Consider the following 17,363-nt stretch of genomic DNA (forward strand, 5'->3'; position numbering starts at 1 on the left):
TTGTGAACAGGATGTAGAGGATGGGGCTGAGGACGCATCCCTGTGGGGTGCCTGTGTTTGTGATAATGGTGGCTGAAATCCTATTATCAATCCTGACAGACTGGGGCCTGCCAGTCAGAAAGTCTAGGAGCCAGTCGCAGAGGATGGGGTGCAGGCCAAGTGCAGACAGTTTATGGGTGAGTTAATGGGAGATAACCATGTTAAAGGCGGAGCTGTAGTCAACAAAGAGCATCCTGATGTAGGAGTCTTTGTTCTCCAGAAGAGGGAATAATGTAGTGCGGCCGTGATGACATCTGAGGTGGACCTTTTGGGGTGGCAGGCATAATGCAGGGGGTCCAGAGTGTCCAGTATCCTGCTCTGAATATGGGCCAGGACCACTCTCTCAAAGCACTTCATGATGATTGGAGTGAGTGCTACCGGCCTGTAGTCATTCAGGCAGGTGGGTGGGCTTTTTTTAGCAGGGGGGACGATGATTGTAGTCTTAAAGCAGGACGGACCGATGCTCTGACTGAGGGAAAGGTTGAAGATGGAGCAGAGAACATCAGCAAGCTCATTGGCACATGCTCTGAGAGCCCGCCCAGAGATGTTGTCTGGTCCTCTTGCCTTACAGGGGTAGATCTTCCTTAGTGCTTTGTGTACCTGACCTGAAGAGACTGTTAGGGGAGGAGAGGGGGGTTGGGTGGTCCAGGTGTGTGTGTGCGTGCCTCCACTCTGTGCTGTTGCTGGATGTCTCAAAGCGGGTGTAGAAAGTGTTGAGATCATCCGGCAGACTGTCTGTGGAGCTGATTGTGCTGGTGGTGGTCCTGTAGTCTGTGATGTACTGTAGGCCCTGCCACATACTTCCAGAGTCAGCAGTAGAATAGAAGCCCACCAGCTTCTCTCTGTACTGCCTCTTGGCTGCTATGATGCCTTTTCTTAGTCTGTACTTCGCAGCTTTGTACTCCGTCTCAGTGCTTGATCTAAATGCAAGAGACTGGGCACGCAGCATGTGGCATACCTGACTGTTTATCTAGGGCGTATGATGCTGATAGAAGAGTCCTCTAGAGTGACTGCAACTCTAAACACATCCCAGTCTGTCTGAGCAAAACAGTTTGATGCCCAACCTCTCATGTGGCACCTTATTAAATGCTTTCTGAAAGTCAAGATAAAAAATATCATATGCTCCACTTTGATCATATTCACGTGTTGCTTCCTCAAAGAATTACAGCATGCTGGTAAAACATGACCTTCCCCTTCTGAACCCATGCTGACTGTTCAGAAAAACTCCTGTACTTGCCGTGTTGGCTGGAATACAGCTGAATTGTCAAATTAAGTAAGGCTTGTTCATTTAGTTCACTTAGTGGAATATTCTGCTGGTCTGCTTTTATAGAAGGGTAAAAATGGCCAATTAGACCATGTGACCATGCCCTCATGACCACACCACAACATTTCTGTGATATCATTGTATAATGTCTCTCTTTAATCCTGGAATGATACACAGACTGCCAGAACAATAATGTTGAATTAAAAAGCACCAAAACACCATGAAATGCACTGAACTGGTAGTGAAACTTGACACCTTGTAGGTCATCATTCCTAAAAATGCCAGTTTTGATTCATTTGAGACTGCGGGCACTTGGTGAATGGCATGTAGATTTGACAGTAGTGGTGACATGTACTAGGCTGAAAGGCAGCAATCTCAAAACTTGTATTTCAGCAACAACAAACTCACATCCCTTGCCCAAATATAGATCATTGTGGTTTCAAAGCATTTCACAACAATTGGAATATTGTTGTGAACTGTACACCTAGACAAGGCAAAAATGAAAGACAGGTCTACAAAATGCAGGCCATGGCCTTCCCGGGCCAACCTAGAAGAGAATCACCCCAAAATGGCTAACTTCAACTACTAAGTGCAAGCTTTGGCTTAGCAGACCTCATAAATGGGAAGCTGGCTAAAAATTTAAAAATGTAAGGAATTATTGCAAAATATGTTAAAATACCCTATAAGAAATTGGAAGAACCTAAACCCCTGGTTTGTGGAAGACAGGGCAACACAGAATCTGTTATAAATAGAAGATTTATTTATCATTATTGAAAAACTTAACAAGAACGCTGAAAAGAGTAAAAAATGAGTTGTCTAAAAGGCAATCCTGAGCAAACATGTCCCAAAATGCAATCCAAGTACAGAAACTAAGAAACAGAGCAGAATAATAAAAGAACAGCAAAATCCAAATACAGAAAACATAATAACCTAACTACTTCCAGCAACGTCAATGAACTGCTGCCTGAACATCCATTTTTCTGGCTTAAATAACTAGAGGGAGGGCTCAGGAGTGATGATGTCATGGTGGTCCCACCTGTTGAGGAACCTCCCAAAAAAGGACAAGGAACATAGACAAACATACATGGACAATACCCAGTTAACTAATTATAAACAAAATTGACAGAAATCATAGAAGTATGAAAATTAATAATTCAAAACTAACAAAGATAGCAATGATTCATTAAATGCACATGAGTTAAGGATGTAATACAACAAATGTTCTTCTTGTCAGATATTATGCTTTAAAAATGGATTTGAGACAGTTTTATATCAAAGTACATACACATGAAGAAAAAGAGTCTGTCAGAGATGATGTAAGAGATTTTCTCTCCCGGTGCAACTATGCCTGTAGGTATCCAAGCTACAGTATAAGTTTACATTGTAAAAGGTAATGTTAAGCTTATCTGCCATTGGCAAAGATCATCGGTCTGGTATGACATAGGCGTAATGTGATTAACTGTCTGGAAATATTCACTATCCTTCAAACCCAATTTATCATTTAAAGGTCTAAGTTAAAATCCCACAGAGAGTCATCCAGCAGTTCAGTCATACTGGGTTCCACAGCCTCCTTGTACTGAAACAAAGGGGATTCATTGCAATTCATTGCAATCTTTGGATTTATTAAAGAATGGATCAGCGACTGATGCACAAAGCTAGAGAGAAAGGTTAAGCCTATGTGAATGTTTAAAAAGTGAAGAGATAGAGGAATGGAGATCTGGGATCCATCAGCAAATAGGCACCCTTGAAGCTGACACCTTTCTTTGAAATTCACGCAATGAACTATAGATGCATAGAAATAATTTAGTAACTAGAATTGCTCATATCAGTACTTTGGATTCCTTCACATTTGTACTGACAGTATTTTGTATTTGTTCGACAAATACTGAAAGAATATGTTGTTGTAAGAGGACTATTTTCATTAACATAGTCCATATGAAAAATAAAAAACAGTGATTAATCTACTGGCATAAATAAGGAAGTAGACATTTGCACACAGGTTGATAAACAGGGTCACATTGCCTGGGAAGATTGGAGAGAATTTAGAATTAAATGTCTGGGAATTTACCATATGGAAGAGTGATGGGGGTTACAATGCAGAAAAAGCAAGAGCACCGACAGGAAATAAGCATGCAGAATGGCAGCATGTTGAAAATGTACCAGATTTACAACATTTTCTTGGCACCTGACCCTTGGCTGACATAGCTGTTTATTGACATTGAACAGTGTATCTGAGGTTCGTTATCAAGGTAAAGAATTTTTTTACTCTAAAAATGATAGGTCATCTTCAGCAGCTGCCACATACATATGAAAAATGGAGAAGCAGGCATCAGTGCAGATTTTTCATCTTTTATAATTCGCACAGCTCAGCCTATACTTGAGAAGCAATGTCAACATCCTCTTTTAAACGAGATCATTGTCAAGAAAATAAGCCACCTTGGCTTACTAGCAAATGTTTGGTCTAAGAACCAGTTGAACTCAGAAAAGGCCTAAAAAACAAATGCTAACCTATGAAATTATGTTGCATGAAATTTGGGAACTGAACAAGAAAGCTAAGCTATAAAGATAGGGAAAAAGCACTGAACAGTTTTGAAAAGTCTGCAAAACCAAAAAAACAAATTCTCCTTTTGTGGATTGAAGTTTAAATAATCTTTTGAAAAGAGATGTGTCATAACCGACACTCTTTACATGATATAGTTAATTAAGCCATAAATAGGTGTTCTTTTCCACATAGTGGCATAGTCAGCTTGAGAACTTCAATTAACTGTAACAGAAATAGCATAGTAAAATTTTAATCATATAGTATAAATAAATTATTATTAACGCACTTCATATGTTACATGCATTATATTAAAATCAGGATTATTAAAAAAGGTAAGTACAGAAGAGCAATATTGAATTGTCTAAGGAAAAAATACCCCTTAAAAGTGGATGCCAAAATACATTTTGCACATTTGTCCACAATCTTAATCTTAAAAAAGAATGAAGTCTGGATTGAGTGAAACATTTCATTTTTTGAAAGCAGAGAAGGGTAGAATCTTTGTATCAGTGGTACTGGATTATAGTTTTTTTTATCATTATTTTTATTTATGCTGTAACTGTATTATAGAGGTTATACATTATATAAGAAAGAAGTTAGCTTATTGTATTTGGTATTACTTTCATTTAATTTTTTATTGTATTCAGTTTGGTACTTTAATAAATAAGATGAATCATTTTCACATTTAGCCTAGTCTCCTAACTTTTTTTGGTCTTGGGGAAAGATGTGTCACTGTAGGGGTTTCAGGCCTACAACAAGTAACCAACCAGTTAAAGCTCCACAAATAGCTGCTACTCCCAGATGTCTGCTTGTAGGGTAGACGTTTAGAGCCCTAAGGTCACCCCTTGTCTGGGAAATAGAACCAGATAACCTGGGTGTTCCCCCAGGCCTGGCTGTAGACACCATACAATATTAAATACTAAATTATGCAATAGCCAGGTATATAACATCAGCGAAAAATCAGAGATTGGAGAAGGAAGCACTGTGATTTGTAAGTCTTCACCAAGCCAAGTTTGCAGAAAACATTTTAGTGCCTTAAGTGCTCCAAGTGTGAACTGGCTGTGCACATTTTACAGCAATTGCCAAGCTTACTGTCAAGATATACAGCCTGTGACCACAAGGGGGCGGCACTGAGCACCAAACCCAAGACGCAGTAATACCCAACACATTATTGGAATAAAATAAAAGATATTTATTTCTCCGATAAACTTCTCCACAATCACCTTTCCAGAAATTAGCCACAATTATACAAGAAATGCACAATTCTTCCTCCACTGAGTGTTGCCCGCTGCCTCCCGACTCTGACTCCCTGATGTGAGGCAGCAGGCTACTTTTAAGCTAGACCCAGGAATGCTTCCAGTACCACGCCATATCTTCCAGGAAGCACTTCTGGGCCATAAAGAAAGTAGGGAGGTCCTACACCAACAGTGCCCTCCAACCCCATAGGCACCCCGTCAGGGCTGCATTTCTGGACTCCATCTCCCAAGTGCCCCTGCGGGTGTCCCGGCCAGGTTGCCATATGAGGACCTCTGCCACCTGGCGTATGGGGGATGGAACAGCTTCTGACTCTCGAATTCCGCTGGTCCATCTGTTATCTCGTACAGGCCAGGCACAACAGTTTTTCTCTGTCCCTCTGGCAAATTTGTTTGTTGTTCCGCACTGTCCTCCTGCCTGGGTAATAAATTATTCTCCTTCCCTGTTGGGATGCCATTTCTCATCCTACAAGTCATAAGTTCAATCTTGAAGCTGTTTTTCTATTTACATATAGAATCTATACTAATAAAAGGCAAAGCCCTCACTGACTCACTCACTGACTGACTGACTGACTCACTCATCACTAATTCTCCAACTTCCCGTGTAGGTGGAAGGCTAAAATTTGGCAGGCTCATTCCTTACAGCTTACTTACAAAAGTTAGGCAGGTTTCATTTCGAAATTCAAAGCGTAATGGTCATAACTGGAACATATTTTTTGTCCGTACACTGTAATGGAGGAGGCGGAGTCACGTATCGCGACATCACGCCTCCTACGTAATCACGTGAACTGAAAACAAGGAAGAGATTTACAGCACGAGTCACACGCGGGAACGAAGGTAAATGACGTTAATTTTTGACTGTCTTTTAATACTGTGTAAGCATACATATTAACACATGTGCAATTAAACGTGTGCATTTACGGGGTGATTTCTCAGGCTTAAAAGCTCACCTTTTATCAAACGCGGGAACAAAGGTAACTGACGTTGTTCACTGTCTTTTAATACTGTGTAACCATACATATTAACACATGTCCAATTAAACGTGTGCATTTACGCGGTGATTTCTCAGGCTTAAAAGCTCGCCTTTTACTAAAAAGGTAAATGCAAAACTATTTTCAATCATTCTATGATCTGCTTCTCACAACTGAAGGCACCGTGGCTGATGGTAAATGACGTTAATTTTTGAGTGTCTTTTAATACTGTGTAAGCATACATATTAACACGTGCAAGTAAACGTGTGCATTTACGGGGTGATTTCTCAGGCTTAAAAGCTCGCCTTTTATGAAACGCGGGAACAAAGGTAAATCACGTTCTTCACTGTCTTTTAATACTGTGTAACCATACATATTAACACATGTGCAATTAAACGTGTGCATTTACTGGGTGATTTCTCAGGCTTAAAAGCTCGCCTTTTACTAAAAAGGTAAATGCAAAACTATTTTCAATCATTCTATGATCTGCTTCTCACAACTGAAGGCACCGTGGCTGATGTTACGTCACTTGCTGTCCGACCATAAGCTTTACCTGGTAGGTAGCCGGACACTCACTTCACTCCCTTTCGGGAATCGAACCTCTCAGGTTTTCTTTTGTTCTTAATTAAAATTTAAAACCAATACTTCACCGCTGCTAAGCCCCTCTAGCGCTGACGTCTGAGGTTCGATTACCGTAAGCAACTGCAGTGAGTGTGTAATTACATTCACGGCATTCGTAGTCTGATTCACAATCTGATTGTATGGGTGCTTACTTCCAGGTAACGCTTACACTTGGCCACCAAGTCAGCTCGAAGTGATCACTCGAGTAAAGGCAGCTTCACAAAAAAACTGATCCTTAACAAACTGTTATTAGTATATTTTCCCTCAATTTAAAAACGTTTTATTTTCTTCTTAATAAAAATTTAAAAGCGGTACTTCGCCGGTGCGAAGCGCGTGGATTTCATCGACTGACACATACAGACATATTCATGAGTGCAGGTACTTCGGAAAGAAAGCACCGCGTAAACCTAAACTTTAAATTAACTTCATAGACCTACAAAAGGTTGCCATTCATTTGAGGCAAGATTGCTTTTCTTCTGTACAACTATACGTTGCATTCTCAAAAGAGTGTGCTTGCACGGCTTCGGATACAGATATATATATATATGTATGTCTATATATAAATATGTAAGCTTATAAGTACTGCCTTACTTCTCTTTAAGAAAGGAAGATGTAATGATACTTGATTTAAACGATTCCATGTCTTCCTGGGTTTGCGTAGCTTATTGTCTAAAAAGGAGAAACCCTCATTTATAAAACTTTGCTGCAGATGACTTAGCTTATTGTCAATATCTTTACACGTTTTTTTAACACTTATTGACTGAAACGTGCTTTCATGAAAAAAGTTACGGCTTTGCTACAGGACACACCCTCCACAAGTTAAGCAAGTAAAAATAAAATATATATTTCTGTTTTATTTAAACCTTTTAAGTTCGTATGCATAGCCCCATTTGGCTGTTTAATTTTTTTTTTTTCTTTCTTCAGTAATATTTAATCTCCTTAAAGAAAAAGAACATATCCATTTTACTTTTTTTCTATCTCTGTAGTAATATTTTAGTGTAAAACAATAACCAGTATTTAAAGTTTTTATGTTACTTTATACATTTATTTTACACAATGTTGAAAAATTAATTAAAAAGCTACATATTTTGGCAGCTGCTGCTTTCATTTTCAATAAAATGAAAAAAGCTCTCCAAGAGAAAACGTCAATAAAGAAGAAACAGTTTGCACTATCTAAAAATCAGAAACCCTCATTTATAAAAGTTTGCTGCAGATGACTTAACTGAAAATAAATGAATAGTTCCTATGTGTATAATACATATTTATATATTTTACTTATGCCTTTATTCCACCAACTTACAACATCTGAGGTACAATTTGTTACATTACTTTTGTTTTTTGCACAACATGCAGGTGAAGTGACTTCCTCAGGGTCACACAGTGGTGTCAGTACCAGGATTTGAACTGACAAGCTCCGGGTTTGCTGAAATATTACTGAAGAAAGAAAAAAAACGAAAACGGGCAAATGGGGCTATGCATACAAATGTCCATCCGTCCATTATCCAACCCGCTATATCCTAAATTCAGGAGCCAATAAGTAGATATGTATATATACAGTATATATATATATATATATATATATATATATATATATATGTATATATATATATATATATATATATATATATATATACAGTTTATATATATATATATATTTATATATACAGTTTATATATATATATATATATGTATGTATATATATATATATATATATATATATGTATATATATATATATATATATATATATGTATATATATATATGTGAATGTATGTATGTATATATATATATATATATATATATATGTATATATGTAGATATGTGTATATGTAGATATGTATATAAGTATATATGTTTATGTATATATATGTTTACATAACCTCTTTAACACACTACTTCTCCGCTGCGAAGCGCGGGTATTTTGCTAGTCTGTTAATAAATGTAGGAAAGGTAGGAAAAGGAAATTTGGCTATTCTTGTCAATTAAACTTACATTTGAATGAGAACAAACATATAGGCAATGTAATAAGAAAACATATGCACAGGAGCCCTCTTATCTTTTATTTATCTCATTTTTGTAACATAAAGCCAGTCATTTTATATAATGTGATATAAGTTCTTCCAGTGGTTTTATAAAGTGAAAATACTGTATATTCTTGATTATTTGACAGTGTATTAAAAACACTTTTTGTTCTTAAAAGCAAAAGCATTGCATATACTTTACATGTTTGTCATTTGAATTACGTCTTGTGTTTTGTATAACGTTGTTGCTTTTATTTCATTAATTTTGGAAAGCAGATATTATTATAAGTTAGTAAATTTCCTTCTTTCCATACTAATTTCACTTAAAAATGCATACATAGTGTATAGGAAAACACTGACATTAAAAAGCAAAGTATCCGTATTTTTTGATGCTGTCTGTAAATATATTTAGTTAGCTTGGTTGAACCAAATATGGTTTGGTATTGTTTGCCTTTTATACAGCTGACCGTATGAACAGAGTGAGGTGCCTTGCTTAAAGAACTAAGTGCAGTGCCTTTGTGCCAAAGATAAACCTGTTATCAGCCTTGAACCACTGCTACCCAATGTTATCTCTTTCTCGAACCTTGCTTTTCATTTGCAGACTTACTGACAATTGAAATGACCCCAAGTCAAGAATCAGCTCTGGTTGGAATGGCATCCCCTACTCTGCTGAGTGGACTCTGAATCACTAAATGGGCAATATCTGTGATTCCAAATGTTATTTTATAATCTCCATTTAAATAAACAGATTGTAATAAGAATGACCAAGAGACATTGGGAAGGTTTGGGGCAGCCACCCATTTAATATTTCCCTGCTGCAAAATCTGTCAAAAAGTACAGACATGTTCACACGACTGAGTCCAAAATAGAACTGACTATTGTCTTAAGATGGTGGCTTTTAAATGCTCGCAGAGGATGTGATGTCATCAGAATCAGAACCAGAAGTGACATTGTTGGTTGCCCCAGAACTGGGCGGGATTTCCCGAGAATGATCTGCAAGGAACTGAGAGAGAGAATCAGTGAACTTCATGTGTGACAAGAATTAAAAAAATGTTAATGTAATAAAATTAGCTAAATATCTTTTAATACCTGAAAATGTTACTTTATCTTAGAACGTTTATGAGTTACTATAGTACATTTGATTTTACTCCATTTGCTTAATGATGGAATGGCTAAAATGTATATATACTGTAATACTCATTTCTCTACTGATGGGTATAACCGCATTAAAACAGATGGCAACCAGGCCATCAGTGCTGAGGTGGATGAAGTTACTTACAAGAGAGAGAATTAAGAGTTTATGGCCCAGGCTCATCTTTTTAATTAGTATTTTGATCAATATTGCTCAGTTTCAGTTAAATATATAATGTAAATCAGGAAAATGACACAACTATTAGGAGCCTGATACTAAGATTGGTGCCTGTCCCTTATAACACCAAACTGGATTAAGAAGGTTCAGTCAATAGAAGGAAAAACTATTTTTTAAATATATGTATATAATATTGACAAAAACCTCAATTCATTCAATGTTTATATTCTATAAATATTGCTCATACACTGCAAGGTTCTAATAAGGGTATTCTGTACACTAAAAACTATTCGTACTCTAAGAAAAAAAAAGTATTGATCAATTCTGTACTTTTACAAAAATGCATAAGGACACAAGTGACAGATGTGACAGCTTTTCAAAAAAACTAGAAACAACTTGACAGGTTGCAAATATTTACTTCCATAATACCCTCTGCAGTGCTTTTGTTCAAATGTCGTGCATACCATCTATACTGTACGTGAGCAACATGTTGAAATAAGTGAGTGGCAGGTAATCAAAAGTAACAGCTTATGTTTGTGAAATAAATGTTGGGAACACATTTATTCATGCAGTATACAGTAATCCTAAAATAAGGGTATTAATAATACACATTTGTGACTGTCAAGTAGTTGATGGTTCACTGGGTTGCTGCCAAGTGTGTTCTTGCACTTTTGGAAAGAAATTTGTGATGGGAGTATTTGACATTAATAATAAACTGTATGTAATAGCCAACCACTTTATCAATCAATTTTATAATAAACAGTATGCTTATTATTTTTCACAGTATTGAAATGTATAACTATTTTATATACAAAATTGGCACCACTTAATATATGCAACATATTGTATATGTATGCTGTAAGTATAGGACGTTGTCCATGTTGAGTTTTCACACACCCTCCATGTCTGAATCGCATTTCCTTCAGGTTTTTTTTAGGTTTAGGTAAATTGGCAGTTTCAGACTGGCCCTGTGTGAGTGTGGGTGTGTGGATGAGTGAACCCTGCAGTGGACTGACTCCCAGTCTAGGCCTCTCTCCTGCCTTGCATCATGTGATTCTTACTTGTGTGTCTGACCATCACGTAACATGTTGTCATTCTCTAGAACCATAATACACAACAACATTTTAACATATAGAACTCCATTTTATTTAATAGAAAACACAAATTACCTTACCTGATGCACTTATATTATTTAATTTGAATGTTTTGTTTTCTTTGCATCAAATACATTTTTGTTTTGAGGGTTTACATCAGAGATTCACCCTGTAATTTAATGTTTCTTCTTCTTCATCATCTTCTTCTTCTTCTTTTGGCTGCTCCCATTAGGGGTGGCCACAGTGGATCATCTTGTTCTATATCCTTCTGTCCACTGCATCTTGCTCTGTCACTCCCATCACCTGCATGTCCTCTCTCACCACATCCATAAACCTTCTCTTAGGCCTTCCTCTTTTCCTCTTCACTGGCAGCTCTATCCTTAGCATCCTTCACCCAATATACCCAACATCTCTCCTCTGCACATGTCCAAACCAACCCAATCTCACCTCTCTGAATTTGTCTCCAAACTGTCCAACTTGAGCTGACTCTCTAATGTACTCATTTCTAATCCTGTCCATCCTCGTCACACCCAGTGCAAATCTTAGCATCTTTAACTCTGCCACCTCCAGTTCTGTCTCCTGCTTTCTGTTCAGTGTCACCGTCTCCAATCCATCAAAGTTCCAACCCCCAGTTCCACTCTCTTTATCTTCCCCCTCTCCTCTTTCCTCCAGACACATTTTGCATATTGTTGTCTCCAGACATTTCTTAATTATTTTAAATGTTATGTTATTGCCTTGCTGTGATGCCATTTTTTTTTCCATTTTCTATGACACTATACATGGTTGCTAAGAGGGCATGGCTCCAGGAGTTGCGCTGAGGAAGCATCATGACACTTAAAAACCATACTTCACAGTATGCATGATTTAGGAATGTTAAAGAAAAAGTGTTTTGTTGTTCTGAACTTATAATCTACAAATATAGCACTTATTTACAACCACCTGTGGTGGGTTGGCACCCTGCCCAGGATTGGTTCCTGCCTTGTGCCCTGTGTTGGCTGGGATAGGCTCCAGCAGACCCCCGTGACCCTGTGTTCGGATTCAGCGGGTTGGAAAATGGATGGATGGATGGATTTACAACCACGAGTTTACTTTGAGTTTTGGTGTCGGTATTGATTTCTGATTTATAATTTGGAACTGAGCACCTATGTGTCTTGGATTGTTTAATGATATTTGATCTCCATGTATCAACTAAGTCCATCTCCTGATTCCTTTCATAAAATAAATCTGTCTCACTCTTCCCTGGTCAGAACACCTTAGGTTTTAGAGTAGTTGGTAGCTCACTCCTGTACAGTTTCAAGAGGTACTTTTTTTTGTAATATAATGACCAGAAGAAATACAGAACATAGTATAGGACGTGGTTACAAGATTTCTGCTGTAATCGTGTAATTTCCATCCTAACTCACCTTATCCTATACTGCTGGTACTTTTGCACAATACAATGATAGCCATACCACAACATAACATTCTCAAAGCTACTTAAATCCCATTCACAGAAATGGCAGCCAGAACCTATCCACATAATGATATGTAAATTCCAAATGTGCAGTCTATATGTGCATTTCCAGTCTAATTTCACCTTCAATTGCCTCTTCCAACATATGCTCAATGAAATGACTACTTTACCCCAAAGGAGCTTTGAACAATTGACAGTAATTAATTTTGCAAATGGTAAAGTAGTTAAAATTGATCTTAACTACAATAATCTCAGAGGTCCTGTGGCTGTTTACACTATAACTAGGGCATATTAAAATTTCAATAACCAAACAAATCTACTACAGTGTGTTAGAGTGTGGGTACCTAGAATGAATTAAATATGTTTTGGTTGGATGAATTTAAAAATGCCTGACTTCAGCAATGTCTTTGCAATCACTGTGCAGCAGAAGATTACTACAGTGACTCTATTAAAAAGGATTACTGGGATCAAAATGTCATTAAAAAATTGTTCATTCCAATTATCTTATTTTAACAATCAGGTTTCTTCTAGAATGACTGGATGGTCACTGTTGTCTCATAGTTTCAGTCAGTGTTCAGGATAACATGCTAAAAGTAATTTGCGATATGCAGTCAGATCATTTTTAAAAGTACCAAGTATCGTAACGCAATGCTTATTTTTCTGAAGTAAAATACCTGTGTTACTTAAACAAAAAAACAAAGAAAAAGATATGTGTTACTTCATAACTATGGACGCTTATTCCAGACACTCCAAAAAAAAAAAAAAAACAGCTTGCAATCAAGTGAAAAAACAGTTATAAGTATACATATAATCCTGCATGTGCTGAAAGGTAAATTTAATCCACCCAGTTTAGGGTCACAGGGAGTGTAGTGATCATTGCAGCAGCACTGGGTGTAAGGCAATATGTGGTGGACGATACTGACCTTCACAGGCCTCAATCACACAGCCAAGCATAAAGGACTATGCTGCATGCAATCCAATAAAAAGAAATCAATTGATAAAGTATATGCTTAGTTTTCATCCATCAATTTGTTAGAGATATGTTGAAACTGTATGATCTGGTGGCTCAGCGGCTAGTGTTCATAAGGTTGAGAATGTCAAAAGGTGATTAATGTTGTTTACTTCACAGTACATTAGGAACTAGACATATTTATAAAACACAAGACGGTTCATGTCTGGGCTTAGAATTTAACTAGCACCTGAAGTGGAAATAAAGTAAGTGCCAGTAATTTTCTTGATCCTCGGTCTTCCTCACAATGCTTTTCTTAATTTTACAGAATTTCTTAATTTCAGAATTTCTTGAGCTCCCTCTCACACTTTTCCCTTGACAAACATACATTAGATTGGAGGGCGGAGAAAGATTGAGGGTTGCCTCCCAGAGTTTCAATTGGGATATTATTTGTAAATTAAATTGGAGAGCGGGGTTAGATGTGCTCTTAAGGTTAGAGTGGTACATGCTGCCATTTACTGATGTTATACTGAGGTGAAAAATGAAATAAAGTTAGTACACTCGTTCAAGCACTGGCTTCAATAAGAAATGCTGGCCAGAGAAAAGTGCAGTTTTATACATTAGAAGAAAAAGCAATGCAAAAGTAGCACACTGTTTGTAATGTATTGCATGTTCTTACATAATACGCTACTATGGCTGTCCGTTTGTCTGTCCAGGATTTTAAATCACCTGTAGCTTGCAAGCCGTTTGAACTATTGACCAGAAATTTGGTACACATATACTACGTGACCTCTACTGTCCACTTTCGGGGTGATGATTTTTATTACTCTTTTTATTTTTATTTTTTTTACTGTAGAATCAACTCTCGGCAGCAGTCAGCAGGGCAGTCATGCGGCGCATGTGTACAGGCGCTGTTCTCATCCCTACCACCTTCGCCGTCACTTCCTCTACCTCTTCATATCTTAAATCATTCTTGAGGCAGATTGAAGACTTAAGTGCCAGCTTAAGTGAAAAATTAAGAAAAACATACTAAGTAATTGCAACACAAAAACCTGACTTAATCAGTTTTAACACGAAAAGATGCCGACAAAACAAGAGAAGAAGCGGGCCACTAGATTGGAGAAAACAAGCTGCTCACAAAGCAGCAAGTGCATCAACCTCTGAGCAAATGAATGCTAAACGTACAGAGAAAGAGTATGAAAACTATAGGTCAAGTGTATTCACTGCACATTATCGTGCAGTCCGCCGTTACTGATTTTATAATAAGTAACTATATAGCATATTTATTTACTTTTTTGTAAGTAATGAGAAATCTAACCAAGATCCAAAAATATGTTTAGGGTATATGATCTAAAAAAAAAATTAAACAACAAACTCGTCTCTGGTTTATTGACAAATTTAAAACTGGGCCTCCCTGAGTAAGTATGGAATTGTGGGTAAGAATGCCCAGCATTAGATAGCTGCCCATTCCAATCTTGGCTTGTCCATTATAAAACTGCCATTCATGTATTTCACCCAAAAGTCTACAGATGTTTTATTCAATTTGTTATTAACAATAATACATTATTTTTTTTAAAGTATTAAGATTCTTGTAGTATGTTGTTGTTTTTTTCATTATTTTATATTATTTTAAAAAGTCTTAGAAATTTTTTATAGCATGCATGTGTTCCCCAGAATTGGTTGCTAGCAGTTACAGGCTCTCGAGTCTGTCACCTGTGCTGAAATAAGTGTATTCACTTAAGTGTATTTTTTTATCTACCCAGTTTGTTACTTAATTGCTCAATTACTGTTTTGGTTTAAGAAGTTTTTATGACATTGTTGCCTGCAGATCTTGTTATTTACCTGTAAAAGGCTACTGTTGTACGTTATCTCCACCGTTACAGCAATAGTGGTCATTACTTAAGCAAGCTGTGCTTGTTTTAATGGCATCATGTCTTGGATTCCACTGAAAAGACAAATAGTCCAGAGGTACCTCAAAATTACTGCAGATAAAATTAGCAAGTAAAGAATTAGCAGTTAAAACTGATTGTATAAGATGTGTTTTGTTGTAATATTAGGAGGCTTCCATGACCTGTTTCCACTTCAACCTTCTTTCACCAAGCCTTTCTATTCATGTCTTTCTTCCCTGGATATGCAGTGCCACAATGGGCTATCATTGCTTTGGCTGTAGTGGTGGGGCTTCTCGTCATCACCTGCTGCTTCTGCATCTGCAAAAAGTGTTGTTGCAAGAAGAAGAAGAACAAGAAAGAAAAGGGAAAAGGCATGAAAGGAGCCCTTAACTTGAAGAACATGAAAGGGGATGGCCAGGTACTGTGTGTGAATGTCGTCTAATAAGCTATCTTTAGTCCATACTTGTTTCTAATTTTATTTACAGCATATGAAACAATTACTAGTCTAATAAAAATATCCACTTTCTGAGACAGGGAATAACACCAGTACTTTATTTTCAGTGTGAGAGAAAGCAATACCCTGTTCATTTTAATTAAGCTGCTTAATCAAGAATACTCCTAACTGGACTAGTAAAGCCATAACTCACATAGTCTGCTTGTAGAGTTTATACAAGATAAAATGTACAGCCACTTGATCTCTGTCACAACTGAAAAACATCCAAATGGCAAAACAGTGATAATCGGGAAGCTTATAAAATTATCTCTTCTTTACATGCAGTTCTCATTACAGTGCATTTTGTTCAGAAGTTCAGAGGGTAAAAATGTAAAACTGGTATTCAAAGTCCAGTTTACTACAGTCTTAAATAAGAAAGTCAGCACATTTCCTTAAATACAATCTCTGGACTTCACCTTAATCAAGTGAAGTCCAGTGAAACATGTTTTGCAAATGGTACAAGATAATCTGAAGATCCTTTACAGTAAGTTAAAGTAATGTATTCACAGATGAGGATTTTTCTTATTTGCTGCAGACACTTGCTATGTTAAATGAAGCTGTTTCAATAAGTTTCTAATAAATGCATCATCTCGTTGAATAACTTATTATTGTAGACAAAAATATATCATTCTGAATGTGAAACATAATCTTTAAAACTTACAAAATGCATCCACTTCTTGTCTGAAAAATGTTCATCCAAAGTGTTTTTAAAATGACATATTCCACTTTGCTGGGACTCTGACAAAGTGGAATGAATCAACAAACTTCTGTGATTCCTCTTCAACATACTGGGTGTAGTTCATATTAGTTTTTTGCCAGGTTACTTTCTAATTATCAAGACAATCAAGTTGCTTTTTATATGTGCAACTGCAAAAGTAACACTGAGATTTTACAAAATGAGTCTGAATATATTAGTGAGAAGTGGTCACAACAAAGTAAAGATGAGAGATTAAGAAGAGAGCAAAACACAGGGCATTGTGTAGTCTATGCCTGCTGTGAAACTTTACATTACATGTTAGAAATAATGATGACTGAGAATGAACATTAATGGGTCTGTCATGAATCTCAGCTTTTTATCTTTGTAGAATCCTTTTTTTTTATAAATTCAGACATTTCATATTTTTATATATGGTTTTAATATTTTTATTGTGATGATAACAAACGCAAGATGACAATTAGAGGTTTTTGATTTGTTCATAGATGATGTCATTCATCATGTGCTATCTTGTTTTTATGGCCATTGCCCTTCTTTATTCTTGATATCCTGCTTCTGAGATCAAAGTTTCCTATCCCAGAATGTGTCTATCTAATTATCTTGAATCTATAACTTTCTTGGTTTAACTCTTTAAATAAATAAATATACACATGGATAGATAGTTAAATAGATAAATATACACAAACACACTATAGTCTGAGCATAAACCAGAATGACTAAATCCCAGTCACAGTCACAGTGAGGCATTATGCAG

At 36.7% G+C, this 17,363-nt stretch overlaps 1 protein-coding gene across 3 annotated transcripts in view; it reads left to right on the forward strand.

The window, feature by feature from the left end:
- LOC114648140 (synaptotagmin-2-like) overlaps positions 1 to 17,363 on the forward strand; it is a 392,683-nt gene that overhangs the window by 332,679 nt on the left and 42,641 nt on the right. For all 3 annotated transcript variants that reach the window (XM_051925469.1, XM_028796989.2, XM_051925470.1), the window contains one exon: positions 15,650 to 15,819. In XM_051925469.1, coding sequence (XP_051781429.1) covers positions 15,650 to 15,819 — 170 coding nt within the window. The remainder of the gene's footprint in view (positions 1 to 15,649; positions 15,820 to 17,363) is intronic.

Source organism: Erpetoichthys calabaricus, chromosome 3, assembly GCF_900747795.2.
Source record: "Erpetoichthys calabaricus chromosome 3, fErpCal1.3, whole genome shotgun sequence".
NCBI lineage: Eukaryota > Metazoa > Chordata > Cladistia > Polypteriformes > Polypteridae > Erpetoichthys > Erpetoichthys calabaricus.